A 21,201-nucleotide genomic window follows, 5' to 3' on the forward strand; every position below is an offset into this window, starting at 1 on the left:
GAACGTTGAGTGTCAACAGTGTTGGTTTGTATACAAATTACAAGAGTATAAAATAATGTGACCAAAATTAATAAAATTACACGTACAAATTGTGAAGTAATGGGGAATATATAATAGGGGTAATATGCATATATGTATGACATAATTTCCAATTTTTTTAATTCTCCATTTCAATTGATTGCTTTTAACTTTATCGTGTTTTTACATATATTTATTTTATATTTTTTTATTATGCATTTTTTTAATTGTTTTCTTTCTTTTTTGATTTATTTGCAAAATATAATTTTAAAGAAATAATAAAAATATAGTATAGCGCATAACAAAATGGGTAACAAAATATGTAACAATAAATTAGGAACATGGACAAAATTCGAAAAATAAATATCGATTTTTTTAATATATAATTTTTATGTTATTTTTATGTAATTAATTTTTTGTTCCCCAATAATAAAAGAAAATATTGAATAATTTGGGATTTTATAACATTCCTATATTTTTTTTGTAGAATAAAAAATTTCATGTTATAATAATTTTATTGAACCGATTAAAAATAAAAATATTCTACAAAATAATTTAATATGCATATATATATGATAAATAAAAAAAAAATCCTTTGAAAAGTTTTATAATTTCAATTATGCGATTGTTAGACATTTATGTTTACAACTTTTTTTTTGTTCATAAATTATGTGTAGAATATATATTTTATTTATTATATAATGGTGATATGTACATAATTTTATACTAAATGCTTATATTATAGGATGACTGTTCATATAATTTTTAATAAAAAGTTTTTTTCATTCATATAATTTATTAAGTTAGCTGTATTATTTATTATGACATTAAAAATTTATTAGTATTATTTAATAAAAAATTGTTAATTTTTTTGTGTGTTATTTTTTATTTTTATTTTTTTTATTTTCCAATTTTAGCAACTATTGCATCATATATAAACATTTCATTGTATATAGAATTGTACACATTAAAAAAACTATATATTGCGTGATATGTCTTTTTAGCGTTCTATATTAATTTGTGTAAATATCGTTATTTAAAGGGTTCTACCATTATAAATATATATTGACACAAATTACATTAATTTATATTATTAATACATAGTTACGTTTTTTATTTCTAGCGTTTATGACATTTTGAAATACACATATGTGCCCAAAAAATAATGTGAAAAAAAAAAATAATATATTTTTTTAAAGTTTAAAATTATAAATGTTACGTCCATTCATTGTGCGCATGTGAATATTTTAACTCATGTATATATGTTTTATTTTTTTTATCGTGATTGAATATTAGTATTTATTGTCGTTGACTCTTTTGATGTTATTAATTATACAAAATCATTTATTACAACATAAAATTACGTAATAATTATAAATTTCATTTGGTGTATATTACAAAAGGCAAGTATACAAAATTAAGTTGTTATATAATATAGTGTGTAATAATCTTATTAAACAGTAATGCATTCTCATTAGTAGAAAACAGAAAGTAGTGATAACCACGAAATAGTAATGATAATAAAATAAAATATTTTATAATATTAATTTTTTCTTTGCTAATGCATATTTCGTAATAGTTATATTCCCTAATTTTTCCCGTATTTATATTTTAGACAATACACTTTTCTACAATCATATATATATGAAATATATAATTTAAAAAAGACATAAAAAAATTATCATAGTTACTAAAATTTATAATTAATCAAAAATGGCCAATGAAACAGAAACAAATACCGAAAAAGTCTGTAATATGGATAATAGTTTCGATGAAACTAATGATACCCTTCCAGATAACAAAAAGGAAGAACATAATATAAGTTCACATTCTAATGCGAATATTGGAACTCCCCAACCTCAAGATAACGAGTATTCTTATTATGGTAATACCGAAGTAAATCCACTCCAAAATAATTTTCCATTCAATTTTAGTTGTACAGGAAACCTACTTAATTGCAAACCTCAAAATACAAAAGTGTTTACTCGAAGAGTAGATAATAAAAAAAAATTTATTAATAATAAATCTAATTCTATAAATAGTTCATTTTCTCAAAATTTCGATCCTTATAATGTATACCCAAATCATTCTTTTATTGGAAATAATGCAGAAAACTATGACTATGAAATAGCTATGAATCGTAATAGTTTTGACCAATTAAATAGCAAATATATTTATGATCAACCAAGTAAATTAACGTATGGATATTTATCCAATAGCATTAATTATTCCACTAATGACCAATGTATGAATCAAAATAATGGATATATGAATATTCCATTATGTTCTAGAGATTTCATGTATAACAATGATGCGTGTAATTTTATAAATGGATTTTACCCTCTAAACCAAGTAATTTCAAAATGGAAAAATATGGAAAAAGAAAAATAAATAACAAAAAGAAAACATAAAAGTACACACACACATATATATATATATATATGTAATAATCTCTGTTTAAACATATTTACACTTGTGGTATAGATTATTCATATTCTGCATATGTATTTATTGTGATATTTTGTTTTATAATTATTTCGTTTCATTCCCCATTACATTTAATTATGTGTTTTCATTTTATTATACAGAATGGATTTAATGCTAATTATGCAATAACCGAATCGATGGATGCAAACTGTGAAAAAATTGCGAAGAATATTTTAAAATGTTTTCACAATATTATAAAATATATATTTAAAGTACTCAAATTATCTTTTACTAAAATGAATAAAGATTTAAATATAAAAGAAATATATTTGGGTTCATCAATGCCACCTGTTCATGAAATGGACATGGATTGTGATATTTGTAGAAGTAAATATGGACATATGGTATTAAATTCACAAAGCAACGATTATCTAAAATTTTTTGAAGGTGAGGATGGACCCCATAATTTATTTACACGAATTTTAGAAATAATAAATAATTGGCTTGATGCTAAAGATTATAATGATATGGATTCATTGAAGAAAAAAAAAGCCGAACAAATAATAAAAGCATATAGTAGAGAACTCGAACAAAATTATTATCAAATTAATAATTTCCCTACAACAAATGATGGAAAAATTGAGTTGCCCCATTTTAATAATTATAGTAGAACTAGTGCCATGTTTATATAAGTTTGTTTTGTGTGTATTGTATATTCGAAATAAGTTAGAGTAATATAGTACAGTATGCACTAATATACACAGTACATACTTGGATGAAATATTCACATCAGCTGAAATAATAATGATGGAATATGCGAATTTTATAAATTATTTTTTAAAAGAACGAATCGCATTATATAGAATAAACGTCATCATACACATCATTTTTATGGACTCACACTTAACATTCTGCAAAAGTGTTTTCATTAAGTTTTATAACTTGGCTATTTTGGCATCACAAATATTTATCCATTTATATTGTTTATACTATTTATTTGTTTTATATGTTTTATCTGATTTATTTGTTTTATTTGTTTTATCTGTTTTATTTTTTGACTATATTTATTCCTTTTTTAACTGATTTTGCAAATTTTAGCTTTTTGCTTTGTTATTATTCTTTTGAATTTATTTAAAAATTGACTTTAAAATTTAATAGTAATTACAATAATAATAGCAATAATAGTATGTGAAATAACTATTAAACTGTCCTATTGGAACTTTTATTTTATTTAACTTTGTATACAATACGTGATCCAATTTTTGTGCATTTTTAAAATAGTTTCATAATATCCGATAATATATGCATATAATGAAACAAAATTCATATAAGATATCTTGAATCGAATATATTACAACGTAGTTGGTTGTGAGAGCTTGAAAGAGCTCTTTGGAAATGTGTATAAAAAGTGGGAGAATATATTCAAATGTACAGATAATATAAATTGGTATTACATATTTAAGGTGATAGTAATAATTGAAATAATTATAAATAGTAAAATAAATTAATAAAAAGTTTTAACGGGATAGGAAAAAATATATTTTTATTATTTTTACATTATATAATAAGGATTATGCGTATGCAAACATGCACACATATACGCATATAAGAAAGGGAAAAAAATATATAATAAAAAAAAAATAACTTTCATAAGCATAAATTATTTTTATGTAGAATGTTCTTGGGGGGCATAGTTGACCCAATTTTCGTTGTGTAATTTGGTATCAGTTGCTTGAACATCGTTTTTTTTTTGATTCATCAAAAGTTTCAATTTAAGGTTTTCGTTTATGGCATCTATAAAATCGTCAGTACATAGATAATCTTTTTCAGTAACATTTTTAATACCTTTAATACAAATAGCTAGATCTTTAGGCATGAGTCCATTTTCCACTGTTTCTATACATGCTTTTTCAAGAGCATAACAAAATTGTTGTAAATTTTTATTTTGATCTAATTTTGCTCTATGTTGTAAACCTCTAGTCCATGCAAAAATAGATGCAATAGGATTAGTTGAGGTTTTTTCTCCTCTTTGATAGGCCCTATAATGTTTAGTTACAGTACCATGTGCAGCTTCAGATATGCAAGTAACCCCATCGGGGCACATTAATATAGAACTCATTAAACCTAGACTTCCATATCCTTGTGCAACTGCATCTGATTGTATATCACCATCATAATTTTTACACGCCCAAACAAACCCTCCTTCAGATTTTAATACTTGAGCAACCATATCATCAATTAATTTGTGCTCATACCATAAATTATTTTGTTCAAAAATTTTTTTAAATTTTTGTTCATAAATATCTTGAAATATATCTTTAAATAGTCCATCATATATCTTAAGTATAGTTGATTTGGTACTAAAATATACAGGCATTTTTAAATCTAATGCATATTGAAAACATGATAATGCAAAATTTTTAATGGATTCTTCAGTATTATACATACCTAAACATACACCTGGAGATTTAAAATTGAATATTGTTTCTCTAACAACTGGTGAATTATCATCAGGGGTAAAAACAATTTCGAATTTACCACTTTTTGTTACTTTTAATGATTTTTGTTTATATTGATCGGCATATGCATGTCTTCCTATTACTATTGGTTTTTTCCAATTAGATATAAGTTTAGGAATATTTTTAATTAATATAGGAGCTCTAAATACAGTTCCATCTAATATATTTCTAATTGTACCATTTGGACTTTTCCACATTTCTTTTAAATTAAATTCTTTTACTCTTGCAGAATCTGGAGTTATAGTTGCGCATTTTATCCCAACACTATATTTTTTTATTTCTTGTGCTGCGTCTAATGTTATTTGGTCATTTGTTTTATCTCTGTTTTCTATAGATAAATCAAAATATTTTATATTAAGATCTAAATATGGTAATATCAATTTTTCTTTGATATCTTTCCATATAACTTTAGTCATTTCATCTCCATCTAATTCAACTATTGGATTTTCCACCTTTACTTTCCCACTAAGATTGAAAGCGGATTGTCCATTGCTTACATATCTCTTTGTAATACGGTAGGTTATATGTTTTTTTAGAGAATGGATGCTGCGTTCCATTATTATAGGATTAATAAATGTGTATGGACGTAGTGTGTGTATATATATGTACGTATTTTTAGCTTTGGAAATGTATGATATGACTATTTTTGTGTATATTATATAGGAAGGCAATATTATAAGAAATAGTCGAAAAAAAAAATGTAGAGAGAATATAATTTTCATTAAAAAAAAAAATACATAATTTAAGGCTATTCAGATAGAAATAAAAACAAATATGGGAACATAATGTATATTTGTCAAACGGGGTGCTACATATTTTTTTTTCACATTTTTGTTTTTTTTTTTTTTAAATAGCTATATTATATACTATATTTGTTAATAAATATAGTTATATTGTTTAATTATGGATTATCTTTTTGTTAAGGGTGTTATTTTTTATGAAATGTGAAAAAGTGTGTATATATATAATACATATATGTATACATTAGAAAAAGTGAATATTTCGTACTAAAATAAATGGAAAATGTGCAATATATAAATATTGTGATTGACGATATATACCTATAAGAACTTAATTTTGTTATATAGCAAACATATTTCATATGAAATAAATCCCATAACAAAATGTTATATAATTTTTTTTTCTGTTCCTACATATTCATGAAGACGATATTTTGTTCATTTCATATGGAATAGGCATACTATAAATATGTATATATTTTATATATTATTATGACTTATTTTTGGTTTCCATAAAATTAATATTCAGCACATATATATAAGTATATTTTTTTTTCGCAGCGATATCTGTATTTATTTTAAGGGTAATGGCTATGTGAAATAGTTTGTACTATATATACATTATGCGTACATATAAAAAAAAAATTTAAGTTACTATGTATGTTAATATATATATGATCCATGTAATTTTTTGAGATTGTAAGAACTTTATATATTTTTTTCAATGGCGGTTTTAATTCTCCAAGGGCGTTTGAAAAAAAAAATTATATGGAATATTCTAATATTCAAATGTATGTATTATATATGTATCCATGACGATGATATGTAAAATAATTTAAAAAATAATAATAATAATATTCCGTGTGAATTGTTTATTAATATTAGTTTAGTAAATATATGTTTTAGCATACGTTATATGTATATTTAATTTTATTGAAGTTATAGTTTTTTTAATTACAAGGTGAATGAATTATTAATAATAGAAAGCATATGTTATACATATCGAAGTTTATTATTTTTTTTTTATTCACATTTTCATATTTATTTCCACTATTGACTTTTTTATTTATTACTTTAGTTATATACTACCCATCACTGTTCTATGTTCATGTTGTTTTATACATAAATGTGTGTTTGCCCTGGCTTATACATATATACATTTTAATATAAGATATTGCTTTAATGTAACCAACATTTATATACCTATCTCGCTCGGGTTGTTTCTTCATTTTATCGATATATTATACATACATATATATATATATATATATTTTCTCTTATAGTAGCATAATTTTATCATTATAAAGTTTTGTGAAACACTTGTATGTGTATAGTGAAAAAAAGAAATGAAATTGTGTTTTAAAGACTACACTATTTTGTATATATAAATAAAATATTAAATTTATATTCATTATATTATTTAACGATTACTTAGAGTTATTCACTGATACTTTGTAAATATTTTCGTTTTTTTGGGAAAACGCCCATATTCATGTGTATTTATTTATGAAAAAAAAATATATGCATGTTTTAGATCACAAGCGTTTATAATTAGTATATCTTTTCTATTCCTGGATTGGGTTAACAACTATAGAATACAATATGGCTATGTAATTGTGCGGTTTTGTATATGGATGCATATATATAAGTACATTATATTATATATTTTTTATATTATTTTCGAAAGGGTACCTTTGATAATTTTTACAATATATACCGTTGTTCAAATTTGTTGGGTTCTTTTCATAAGTATTGTTCATTTTACTAGTTTGGCTAGATCCATATATGCATCACAGATATTTTTGTAAAATTATATAATTAAATATAAACAAAAACGAAGATATTGTTATTAGCATGAACATTTTTGGGAAAGATAAAATGATAAAGAAAAACGATGAAATAAATAAAGATGATGAGGATGGATTTTGTGAAGAGAAAAAAAGTTTTACTGTCTATCCAAATAGAGAATTGAAAAATGCAGATAATGTGAATAATAAAAGTAGTGTAAATAAAACAAGTGATAACCATTTGAGCAATTTACATGGAAAAGGAAATTATGAAATTCCGAATAATAGAAATTTTTTTAACGAAAACTATAGAGGAAATATGATGGACAAATTTTATTCTCAACGGAATAGAATAGGTATGGGGTTTTCAGAACATGAAATAGATGATGAAGATAATTATGATGATATATCAAGTAGTATAGATTATGATTTAAATGACGATAACGGATATTATTCTCTAACAGAGGGTTATAAAACCAATTATATTATGGAATCACTTTTTGATAAAAATTCATTTGTATATTTTATGGTACCTTTTAATAAATATAGTTATACAAATTATTATAATAATTGGAATAAAATAAGTTTTCGTATGTATGCTTCACTAAATTCAGTTGTTACTGATAAAATCCCAAAGAAAAAAAGGAGAGGAAACAAACAAAATTTATTTCTCAAAAATGTAAATGGATATGATATTGGTAGTGATAGTGGTGTTGGAATTGAAGATGAAAATTTTAAGAACCCATTAATTAGCATTATGAACAATTTTTTATATTTTTTACTTTTAAGCGAATTTTTAAATTTTAATGAATTATTTAAATTAATGCCATTATGTAAAATATCATACGAAATTTTTAATAAATATTTTAGTATCAATGTACATATAAATCCATTTAAACAAAATATTAGCGATATTATAAACTTTTTAAAATTAAATAAAGAGTATCAATTTAATATTTTACAACGACAAAAAAGTAAATATCAGGAATCTGTGTGTGAAAATAAAAGAGAAATATTAACCACTAATAAACATAGTATATATGATATTACAAATAAAGATGAAATAAGTGTAGAAGACAAACCTTCTAATACTAACAACATGAAGAAAAACGATAATATAACCAATAATAAGAATAGTAATAATGAAACTACTATATTGAATAATTTATCTGATGATAAAACTCAAGTTAACAATACCAATAATGAGATAAATAATGAAGAAAATGCAGTTTTAAAAAAAAAAAAATTTATAACTAATAATAGTATCAGTATGAGATACCTTTTTAGTTTGTATGAATTTATGAGAGTATATTTGAGTAAATATAATAGGGGGAAATTATATTATAGTATATCTGATGAAAAATTTAAATATGACGAAAAAAAAGAAAATTCATTTTTTAGAGATATATATCCTTATGGTAATAAAATTTGTTCATATGAATATAAAGTTAAGCTAAACAAATATATACAAAGGAGATGGAATTTGAAAGGAAATTATGTGCATGAAAATTATTTTTGTCATAAATCAAATTCTCAAAAAAATTTAGGTGTATTAAAATTAGTACATAATAGAGAAAGCAAAATATATCCATCAGGTACTTCCTTTTTGTCAGTAGATAAATCTGGTTATATTAATACATGGCAAGTTAATCATACCAATTCATTATTACCAACGTTTTTGAATCAAGCACAATTGACCCTAAAAAATAATACTAATATTAGTCCCACGGATGTAGTAAATTTAGGGGGGGATAAATTTTTACTCTCTGATTTATCATCTGTTTACAGTTTTTCCCTTGACGAAATAGGTGAGTTCAAAAAATAAAAAAAAAGTAGTAAACTATTTATTGTGTGAATATTCTACCTGTACTTGTCTTTGCATATGTATACAAAGTTTTCACTAACTTGGGATATTTTCACTAACTTTGGATATGTTCATTTTTTTGTGTTTCTATAATTTTTTCAGATAAAGGTGATATAAATTTGGTGAAACTCATCGATATAGAGCTAATGGGGAATCATAAAAATGAAAATATAAAGAATATAATAATGTGTGAAAAAAATAAATGTTGTGCTGGTTTAACAAAAGCAATATGTCATAGAATAGATCTTGAGGTGAACAAAATAGAAAGCAGTAAATATTTAATGGAAAATTTACAAAAAATAAATAACTTTGATAATAACACTAATATTGTTTTAACCCCCAAAAATATTTTAATTGATGATAAAAGATTAGCTAATTATGTTCCTTATGTAAATTATAATTTAATAGATTATGAAAATGATAAAAAATATTATAATAGTGATAATCATTTTGTAGATATTAATTTAACTGGTATATCTTTAACATCATTAAATTCAAGCAATTCCATATATTTATTTGATTTGCGATACAAATATCCATCAACTTGTTTATATTATGAACCCATAATTACTGAAACATATCGTCTTAAGGAGAATGATAAATTAAAGTATTTAAATAAATTAAAATTAAATTATAATTCTAGATATTATCTAAGATTGAAGAAATATTCTGGGTTACATGATAACATTATATTGTACCCTTTTGTTGGAGATTCTAGTCAGGGTAATATAATTTGCGAACAGAACCGTGATAACACTACAAATGTAGGTTATATTGATGATGCAAATTATGTTAAAAATAAAATATTTTCTGATGAATCATTTATATATACTATAGTTAAAGAAATAAAAAAAAAAGAGCTAGATAATTTACCTAGTTCCTATTTAAATATGTGGAGGTGGTGTGATAAAAGACAATTCAAATCATTTTTTCATTATCATGAAGATTTGGTAAATAAGAGAGATGATGGTAATTCTATAAGTGTTCCTAGTTCTTATTATCAAAAAATGACATTTGATTCAGTATATAAATTTATAGATTCAATTAATCATCTTTTTGTTACATATGAAAATTCAAACTATATTCATTCCTTGGTTTCACCAACTTATGGACTGGATATAAAGAGTTCTCTAAAAGAAGTTCCTTTGTGTATACACCCGACTAATCTTTGAAAAATAAAGATATAGTAATTAAATAGGGATGTAAATAAGTTAATTATAGAATCGGCATTTTCTAGGCAAGTACATATACATTTTGGCGGTATATTTTTAATGCCATTTTTTTAATTCATTTATTTATACATGTTTTTCTTTTTCTTTTAAATTTTTATTAGTATATTCATTCATTATTTTATTTTTTTATTGACAGTGGAAGCAATAAGTGCATCCATGTTATTAGTATGTTTATTTAATTAATTTAGAAACGAAAAAAAAAATACACACACATGATCATATATACATCTTGGTCATATATGTGTTGTTTTACGAAACGCAAAAAATGGGCATGTTTATCATTTTTTCATTAACCATGTATTTTTTTCATATTAATGTGAAAGCTGGGTTTTGTTATTATTTTCGTCAATTTCGTTAGTCACAAACTTACGCAGTGCGTGCTTTTTTAGATATTCATTTAAAATTTACTTTAAAATTTTATAAAAAAATAAAGTGAAAAGGAAAAAAAAATAATATATAAAATAATATAAAAAATAACTGATGGACACATTTTTATTAGAATTTATTGTAACTCTTTAAATGATTTTCTGAGCAGACAGCAAAATGTGGTAAAGGGCAATCCCCTATTCAACCCATTTACATAATCTTCAAATTTGTTTATTCTTGGTATTGTTTCAACAGCTAAAAGCAAGGATTATATGATATGTTGGTAAAATACAAGAAAATGGATTAGTAAAAGAATGAATAAATTAAGTATATAAATAGTAAATAATATATGATCATAAAATATATTCCTTTATATTTGTGTGTATGAAATTTCTTATATTTAGTACTAATATATATTTTGAAATTAGTTAGAGAATTAATATAAATATAAACATATTTATAATTGAATGCATATGTATATTACCTTCATACATTCCATCATGTAATGTTATGGAAGCTCTGTATTTTTTTTTAGGGTCGGATATTTGGATGTTTGAAAATTCGATTATAATTTTGTTATCTGTTAAGTATAATGAAAGACATATGTATGTTCTTTTTATGCATAATAAAACTTAAATATGAAAACTAATTTATGTGGTACTTATTTTTTTTTTTTTTTGAGACCTTCAAGTATTATTTCAAATCCTAAAAGATTATAAAGTGTTTCCAATTTCTTCGTCCATTCATTTTGGATGTGATCTCTATGCAGTTTAACGGTTTTATATTCTGCAAAAATGCACAAAAAATATTAAAGAGTACATTCCAAAATTTTGTAAGTCCAACGTATATATGTGTGTATACTCCTATAAATATGCATCATTCTGGATATATAGCAGTGTTAATATAATTTACCTTGTTTAGAGGCATCGAAGTTTTTGAAAATTAAGTTGAGTTGATAATTTACTTCATCAATTAGTTTAGGATATTCATCTAACTTTTTTTCTTCTTCCTATAAAGAAAGCATCGAAACAAAGCGAAAACGACCATGAAAGTAAATATGAATATATAGGTGCATAGGAAGGAAACAAATACGATTTCATTTTATTCTATTTTTCTTACTAAAGCGCTTTCCTTTAGTTCGGTTACAAGAACAGTGTTTGCCTCGATTTCTATATGAATATTGTGGTAAAAACAAAAATGAATTAGTAAATAATTAAATATATATATAGTGGCAAAATGTAATAATAAACGAAGTGGCATTATAAAAAAATGTAAAAAATAATAGTAAATATAATAACAAAATTTACAAGTGTACCATAATTTATTCTATTTATTGACTTTTTTTTTTCCCTTGTCTTATTTTTCATGATTTCTATTTGTTCTAAAATTTTCAAGAAAAAAAAATAATAATAAATATATTGGTTTGAGAAAATTTGCAATTTTCAAATATGCTATATATAAAACAATGAAAGTGTATTGCTCAATAGGTAGCTAGCCATCTAAATAATCATGTATATATATAAATAAATAAATACATATATGTTCACACACACACACGAATAATGGTTATATCTGTATTCTCTCAATAAATCGTACTTTTCTCCTGCTCTATATATGATATTAAATCATTATACTGCTTTTCATTGTTATCAGTAATTTTATTTAACTGCAATTGGAGAGTTTTTTTTACTTCGCTACTATCTAGTAATTCTTCCATTTGGCATATTTTTATTTCAGTAATTATATTTTGGTATGACTTTTATATTGTTATACTGTTATTGCTATTCCTATTTGTATTATCACCCCGTCTAGGTATTTTTTATTATTTTTACAAATAAAGTCCCGTAATATATCGTATAGTTTAAGATAAAAGAAATATTAACAGTTGTGGTTGGGCAGGATATTACGTTTTATTGTATATGAATAATGTGTGTATTATATATAGCTGTATATAATAATATGTATACTAATTATGCATATTTTTAATGCTTATATACACACATATATATATTATGTATAGATATATTTATAATAGCCCTTTTCACATTTCCCCAAATATTTTTCATATGCTTGTATTCACGAATTAAAAAAATTACTAAAACATTGTTGCCAAAGATTATATTAAAAAAAAAATATTAAGTTGTAACATAAAAGCGTTAACAGGAATATATAAAAAAAAAATGAAATGAAAATAATAAAGCTTTCAAAGTTGATAAATTTATAAAACTAATAAACTGATAAAATTTACATAATCGATAAACTTAATGGGTTAATTCACATTTTCTAGTTTAAGTTATTAAAATTATTTTTGATTTTGGAGGGAAAAAAAAGAAGCAACCTTTGCCATATATACATTAATAATAATCCAAGCATACAAAGCATATATATTGTCTTGTTTTTTTTTTTTTTTTTATCATTTATATAGACGAAATGCAGAAAGGAAATTTAATTTATAATTTTTGTTCATAAACTTACAACCTCATATCATATATTTTAAATGGACGAAAAAAAAAAATTAATATAAATGTAAGAAATTACACAATGATTTGCATACATTGCTGATATATTTTTTTCACTGATTTTTTACTAAGCAAAGATATATGCATAATACAATAAAAAATAATATAAAAATAATATTATTATGAAATAAAAATATATAAAATAGTAAATAAGTAAAATAAAATGTGTACGTTAAAAATATCAAACGTAAAATGCAAAATTATGGGGAATGATATAATGACTTAATGAATGTGAAAAATGGTCGGAGCAATAAATTGTTTGAAAGTTTTTATCTTTTTGATTTTTCATTTTTGATTTTTCATTTTTGATTTTTGCTTAGTGAATGTATTAAGCCAAAAAAGAGGGAAATATCATGAAATAGAAAAATAATTTATAAAATTTACTTCCCTCTATCCAATTTTAATTATTACTTTGCAAGGATATTTCTTGCATTTCCATTTTTTTTAACATGTCTTGTAATAAATTTGCATTTTGATCAATCTTCGAGTTTACAAGGTCTATATTTTTCTGTGCTTCTTCTAGGGTACTATCTAATTTCGATTGTTGTTTTTCTAAATCTAAGAAAAAATGGAATCAGTAGCAATATAAGTAAAAGGGAGGATATTTAAGTGTGTAATATAAAAAGTGGTATATTCAAACATTTAATGGAAAAAAAGGAATAAAACATTCGAGCTTATGCCGAATTAATTATTTTTTTTTATTTCTATACCATCTAGTCGTGTAGAAAACGATTGGGCATTATCATGTATTTTCTTCAATTGTTGAAGTCTAGATAAAAGATTAGGAATCATATGATGTGTTTTTTTCCAGACATCTAAAATTTTAAAAAGTTCATCAATGGATTCTTCATAGTTTCCCTTTTCTTTTGTTATATTTAATACATCTTTTTTAAACTTTTTTAAATTTAGAAATTCTGATTGAAGATTTTGCATTTTTTTTTTTACATTTTCTAATTTACTAGAATCTAATAAACTTAATTTATTATATAAATCTAATATGGCATGATTTAGGTCATCATATGGAAGCATAGACATTTTTTCAACTCCTAAAATTTTTTCCATGTGTGCAATTTTCCTTTCAAGTATTAGCAAATCTTTTACTTGAACATCTTTTATTTCATCATTTTTTTCTTTGGAACTATTGAGAGTATATATTCCAATTTTTCTCATAAAAGAATCAATATCTTTTATTTTTTCATCATCAGAAGTTTTTTCATTGTTTAGTTTGATAAAGTCGTTGAAAGTATCATCAGTTTGCAATTTTTTTAGCATTTCATAAATAATTTCCTCATTTTTAGAATCATTATTATTAGTACATTCCTTTGATAAATCATTTTGCTTTTTCACATTTTTTTTTTTCAAGATTTTGACTAATTTATCATCATTTAAAATGTTGTTAATATCATTTTTAAGTGCGAACAATTCTAATAAAACTTCGGGGGGTTCTCTATTATGCATAATTTTTTTGACAATTTGTTCATGTTCTATTAGTTCGTTTTTATCTAACTGGTTTTCTTCGTTTTTTTTGATACTAGTATCACCATTTTGTGTATTTTCGTCATTTTGGTCATTTTTGGCTATATCGTTAATATATACCATCATATCTTCAATTTCACATTTTAATTTTTGTAAATATGATAGCGGATCATTTAAATAAGAACTCATATTATTATTATATTCATAATTCGTTGCGTCATTATATCGAATTTTGGAAGGGTCGATTTCTACAACAACCCCATTATTGTAACATTTAAATGTTTTGTTCTTATAATATTCGTATAAATATAAAGGTTTATTGTTTTCACTTTCATCTAAAATTGCATTATTATCATTATTGAAAATTTTAACATCATTTTTATTTCCATTAAGATTAGTTATGAAATTGGGATTTTTTTCATCTAATGAAACACTTTTTTTATTTACTATTTTTTCTCCATATTCGGATGATAAAATTTTATTTTCTATTTTTGCATTATCTTGTTTTGCCACAGTACTAGATAAATATGTGTCTAATGGGGATGAATATATGTTAATATTAATTTCGTCCAAAAAATTTTTATTCATGTTAACTATATCTTTATATAATTCAGTAGAATTATTATGGCATATTGAATAATTTGATGTTTCAGGAACATATTCAAATACATCTTTTTCTTGAGATGGAAAAAAGAAGTTTCTCATGTCTACTTTTATGTTTTCCTTTCCCAATTTCTTATTTTTATTTATATGTAACACATCTTCTTTATTACTAGTATGCTCGGACCCAAATAATTTACTTATACGTTTTTTGCTCATCATTTGTTTGTTTTTTAACTTTATTCCCTGTATAAGACTACTATTATTGTCATCATGCTTAGAGTGATACGAATCGTCAAGGTCATGTACCACTGAAGGATATTGATTCTTATTAATATTTTCTTCGATATTATATTGAGTATTCAACGATCTATCTTCTACTATATTTTCTTCATTTTCTTCATTTTCTTTTGGTAATGGCGATTGTGAAAAAATTAACTCCTCTCTCTTTAGAGTATTGTCTATATTATTTGTACTATTAATTGATTTTACAGTTTCCCCATTTTTACCCATTATCCTATAGTTTTCCTTCTCATTCTGTTCGTCTTTTTTACTATTTTCATTTTTTGCAATATTTTCAGATCTATCAGATTGTTCTATTTGATCAAAATCGCAACTATGAAAATTTTCTTCATTTTGTTCTTTTGATGTTTTTTTTTCAATTTTTTTCATGTTTTGAGAATATATTTTTTGTTATTTTTTTGTTTTCTTGAGTTGGTAGTGGATATATAATTATCTAATGTAGGCATTAAAAATATGTATATTATTTTTTTTTTTAATTTTGAACAAATTGAATAAAAATATAACACATTAGGGATATATTGTATAAAATTATGTTGAGGAAATTAGAAGAAAATATATGAAATATATGTGTTTTTTTTCATTATAATGTATTTTATTCTTATATATTGCACTATTATATTATATTTGTAATGCTTTATGATGTTATATTTTTATTTTGTTCGTCTATGCCATTTCATTTTGGTATTTTATTTTTATTTAAGAAAAAAAACTGAAAACTGAGAAAATGTATTTATAAAAAAAGAAAAAGGCCGCGATAAATAAAAATATATATATTGTATACACATGTAGCCTTTTGCAGTATTGCTATATGTTTATGTAATTTCTCTATTTTCCATATTTTTTAAAAAGGTGTAATATATTTTTTATACAGTCTACAAAATTATATTAAGATATATTTATTGTATTTAAAAAAAATATAAATATAAATATAAATATACAGTTTAACCGTTTATATTACTTAATATTACACACAGTAGTGTTATAAAAATATATAATGCTCAAAAAAATATTCTTATAAACATAAACCTTCCCATATGTTACAAGAGTCTTTTATTGAAGATTTATTATATATGCTTGTAGAAGAATAGACATTTGTTATTCAAACTAATATAACAATGAATTTTTTTATATTACAAAAGGGTAATTTTATAAAGTTATTTCATTTTTTCATAAGTTCCTGAAAATTACTAACAGGAAATAAAATTTTTATTTTTTTTTTAAAAATGCTTATAAAATAATAAATAATTAAAGGATACCATTGTACTTAATTATTCAAAGACTACCATAGTTAACAACACCGGAGTGAATTAATAAACAATTTCATTGTTAAAAAAATTAAGTGACGAAAAATATGTTGGTTATATGCGATAAAAACAATGCTTATTTTTATTATTAATTTTTTTAATGGTTATATTTTTTCATATATGTATGTTTGTACAACTGCACACAAACAATTGTACGAGTTGTATATGTATAGTATTTAAAAAAAAAAAATATATATATATATATATATTTATATTTACATGCAACTATTTCATTTTATGAACATTGCCTTAGTAATAATCGAAAAATTAGCTATTCATTCAAAGTTTAATACTTTTAAGCGTGAGCAAGCAAAAGAATGAGAATAAAAAAATAATAATAATATTAAGGTAAACCTAGTGGTAATTAAGTTTATTGAAAAAAATAACTATAATTCTATCTAAAGGTAAATAAATATATAGCATTTTGTTTTTAAGCAACTCTTAAAAATACTGTAACAAGTATAAGATGTCTAAGGATGCGATTTTAAACGAGTATGCATTTTCCCTATTTTTGATAAAATGCAAACCCTTTCATATTTCACGCTAAAAATAAAACGATTATACAGTACATACACATGGATATATGTAAATGTATAATAATTATTTGTATTGCGAAATTAGAAATTAAGAATATATAATTAAGGCTAATACAAAATTTTATAAAATATAATTTTGAAATAATATATTATATAAAAAATATACCTCGACAATTTAAAAAAATAAGTACAAAAATTATTACATATAAGATCAATGTGCTTTATTGAAAATATGGATATATATGCATTGTTTTTGTTAAATTACACTTGAGAAAATAAAAAAAAATTAGCAAAGATTAAAAAATTGTAATTGCTAACAAGTTTATGTGAACTTTCTAAAATTGAAAAGCAAAAAAATAAACGTTTGTAAAATTATATGGGCATATTTATATAAATCATTTATTAACAAATAACGCACAAAATCATGGGCAATACGTGACAAAAAAAAAGAGGGTAATATGTATATGAAATTTGTTCACATATAATAATACTGATCATGAAAAAAGAATTTTACATATTTTTAAAAAGAAAAAGATATTAAGATACAATTGCAAATTTATATTTACATTCATTCATTTCCATAATATTAATAATTCTTTGCATATTATATATACTATATATAATATGCATTTTTTCTTATGTTTTTTTGTTTAAATGTTTGTTTTATTATTTGTTTTAAAAATATGTTTTAATAATACATAACTTCCATTAAATAGCATACAAGAGTATGCACTAATTAAAACTTATTATATTTATATTAGTATACATATATATATATATACATAATAAAGGTGGCGCAATTATATAAGCTTTACAAGCAATCTTTATTAACTTAGGTTTATGTATATATATTAATATATATATCACATACCTTTTGTTTTTTTTTTTTCACGGAATATTCAATATAGTTATTGATAGATTATATGTCAACACTGATAGAGACGCCAGAGAAACACATAGAAGGACAAGAATAAGGTAAGCTTATATTATAATATGAAAAAATAAAAGATAAATATACTATAAGTTTAAAATTAAATATAAAAAAAAATGAATGCTAAAATGGAATATTTCAAATGGAAAAAATAAATTCACACATGCTTATACATATATTATAAGTACGTATGTAACTGCTACATCATGTATATTTTGGGCAATTATGAAAATAGTCCATATATATACTTATGAAAATTCAATAATATGGAAAATCGATAAAATATAATTAACACATATATATTACACTAATACTTTTATTTTGCATATTAACATCTACAAAATGTATGTACATATATGTATTCGAAAATAACATTTCATTTTTTTTTTAAGTTGTAATAGGTTTACTACAAGACGAATATTTTTAAATAAAGCAAAGATGGGTAAAGAAACAAAAAAAAAAAATATGAATATGCAATGTATATATAATTGTGTGATATTGAGGAAGTTTTGACATTCCTCAAATATGTAACATGTATTATGTATATATACATAATATTATAAATTTGTTGATTGGGGATGTTATTAATGTATGTTTCTCATCTAAAAATTTGTTACATTAATTCATCAAAATATTATGGATAGCTTTCTATATATTTAACTATGGAATGTATATCCCTAATTTAGCAATCACAAATTTTATATTATGATTTTTGTATTTCATTTGATAAAATAATGCTAAGCTTTTTTTAATAATAATTATAGTTATGTTTTATATTTAATATATTTTTTGTTTGTATTCAATGCATTTAAATATTTATAAGCACGTACAACATTCACTATATTTTTGTTGACTAATTTGCAGTGAGATTTTTGAATTTGCTAAAGCCGGCAATGTTTTTGTTGCCGGAGGTTCAATCGCCTGATAGGAAATTGCCATTTAAGGAGAAGCTATTATGGACCGCTGTATCATTGTTTGTATTTTTAATATGTTGTCAAATACCGCTATATGGTATAATAACAAGTAAATCAAGTGATCCGTTTTATTGGATGCGTGTTATTTTAGCATCAAACAGAGGAACATTAATGGAGTTAGGTATATCACCTATAGTTACTAGTGGTATGGTTATGCAGCTATTAGCTGGTTCTAAAATTATAGATGTTGATCAAAGTTTAAAAGAAGATAGAACGCTATTTCAAGGAGCCCAAAAATTATTAGGATTATTAATAACACTAGGTGAAGCTATTGCTTATGTTGTTAGTGGTATATATGGTAATTTATCAGAAATCGGAACAGGACATGCTATATTAATAATTTTACAATTATTTTTTGCTGGTGTTGTAGTTATATTATTAGATGAATTGTTACAAAAAGGTTATGGTTTAGGTTCTGGTATATCATTATTTATAGCTACAAATATATGTGAAACTATTATGTGGAAATCCTTTAGCCCTACAACTATAAATACAGATAAAGGAATTGAATTTGAAGGTGCCATAATATCATTAATATATTGTTTATTTACAGAATTTAACAAAATATCAGCTTTAAAAAAATCATTTTATAGAACCCATGCTCCAAATGTAACAAATTTATTAGCTACTATTTTGGTATTTTTAATTGTTATATATTTACAAGGATTTAGAGTAGATTTGTCTGTGAAATATCAAACTGTAAGAGGTCAACAAGGAACATATCCAATTAAGTTATTTTATACCAGTAATATACCAATTATATTACAAACTGCATTAGTATCTAATTTATACTTTTTTTCCCAAATATTGTACAAAAGATTTTCTAATAGTATACTAGTAAATATACTTGGGCAATGGCAAGAAATCGAATCAAATGGCACAGCTGTACCTATAGGTGGTATAGCATATTATATATCGCCTCCAAATTCCTTTGCAGATATAACAAATGATCCATTTCATACACTAATATATATTTCATTTGTTCTTGTTTCTTGTGCCTTTTTTTCAAAAACATGGATAGAAGTGTCTGGAAGTTCTGCTAAAGATGTAGCTAAACAATTAAGAGATCAACATATCGGTATGAGAGGTCATAGAGATACACCAACATCTTTAACACGTGTATTTAATAGATATATACCAACTGCCGCTGCATTTGGAGGTATGTGTATTGGTGCTTTGACAATATTAGCTGATTTCCTTGGAGCCTTAGGTAGTGGTACAGGTATTTTACTAGCCGTTACCATAATTTACCAATTTTACGAAATGCTAGTCAAAGAACAAGAAAAAGCCACCTCCCTGTTTTAGGCACATTACTCGTTCGTGTGCGTATGTATCTGCTCACATTTTTAGAGATATCTCGTGTACCATTATTGCATATCTATGTATATAATATGTATATGTAGGTGTATATATATATATATTTTTTATGACCTAATTTTTCTTATTCATAAGCCCCTTTTATTAATTTTCCATTATCTTCCATTTTTTTTTTAACTGTCATTATAGGAAAAATTATTAATACATGTGCTTATATAATATATACATGAAAATTTAAATGTATTATAAATAATAAGTAAATATACATATGAATACCCTAACGAATTT

At 23.2% G+C, this 21,201-nt stretch overlaps 6 protein-coding genes across 6 annotated transcripts; 3 read left to right on the plus strand and 3 right to left on the minus strand.

Moving 5' to 3' along the window:
* Positions 1–1,731: 1,731 nt before the first annotated feature.
* PY17X_1364200 (inner membrane complex protein, putative) lies at positions 1,732–3,137 on the plus strand (the record flags this gene model as incomplete). Its single annotated transcript, XM_720411.1, has 2 exons — positions 1,732–2,370; positions 2,607–3,137. 2 exons carry the CDS (start codon positions 1,732–1,734, stop codon positions 3,135–3,137), a joined length of 1,170 nt encoding a protein of 389 aa, XP_725504.1.
* Positions 3,138–4,111: 974 nt separating this feature from the next.
* Positions 4,112–5,521, minus strand: PY17X_1364300 (isocitrate dehydrogenase [NADP], mitochondrial, putative; the record flags this gene model as incomplete). The annotated part of the gene is made up of 1 exon (XM_720412.1): positions 4,112–5,521. One exon carries the CDS (start codon positions 5,519–5,521, stop codon positions 4,112–4,114), a length of 1,410 nt encoding a protein of 469 aa, XP_725505.1.
* A 2,037-nt stretch (positions 5,522–7,558) lies between these two features.
* PY17X_1364400 (conserved Plasmodium protein, unknown function) lies at positions 7,559–10,527 on the plus strand (the record flags this gene model as incomplete). The annotated part of the gene is made up of 2 exons (XM_022957312.1): positions 7,559–9,299; positions 9,458–10,527. The coding sequence occupies 2 exons, from the start codon at positions 7,559–7,561 to the stop codon at positions 10,525–10,527; spliced, it is 2,811 nt and encodes a 936-aa protein (XP_022813749.1).
* Positions 10,528–11,089: 562 nt separating this feature from the next.
* On the minus strand, positions 11,090–12,670 carry PY17X_1364500 (kinetochore protein SPC25, putative; the record flags this gene model as incomplete). The annotated part of the gene is made up of 7 exons (XM_022957313.1): positions 11,090–11,208; positions 11,438–11,533; positions 11,638–11,739; positions 11,866–11,962; positions 12,073–12,122; positions 12,269–12,334; positions 12,550–12,670. 7 exons carry the CDS (start codon positions 12,668–12,670, stop codon positions 11,090–11,092), a joined length of 651 nt encoding a protein of 216 aa, XP_022813750.1.
* Positions 12,671–13,872: 1,202 nt separating this feature from the next.
* Positions 13,873–16,220, minus strand: PY17X_1364600 (dynactin subunit 2, putative; the record flags this gene model as incomplete). The annotated part of the gene is made up of 2 exons (XM_725299.1): positions 13,873–14,030; positions 14,183–16,220. 2 exons carry the CDS (start codon positions 16,218–16,220, stop codon positions 13,873–13,875), a joined length of 2,196 nt encoding a protein of 731 aa, XP_730392.1.
* A 2,840-nt stretch (positions 16,221–19,060) lies between these two features.
* Positions 19,061–20,901, plus strand: PY17X_1364700 (uncharacterized protein; the record flags this gene model as incomplete). Its single annotated transcript, XM_725300.2, has 2 exons — positions 19,061–19,064; positions 19,487–20,901. The coding sequence occupies 2 exons, from the start codon at positions 19,061–19,063 to the stop codon at positions 20,899–20,901; spliced, it is 1,419 nt and encodes a 472-aa protein (XP_730393.2).
* Positions 20,902–21,201: the final 300 nt, after the last annotated feature.

The sequence above is a fragment of the Plasmodium yoelii genome, assembly GCF_900002385.2.
Source record: "Plasmodium yoelii strain 17X genome assembly, chromosome: 13".
NCBI classification, from domain to species: Eukaryota; Apicomplexa; class Aconoidasida; order Haemosporida; family Plasmodiidae; genus Plasmodium; species Plasmodium yoelii.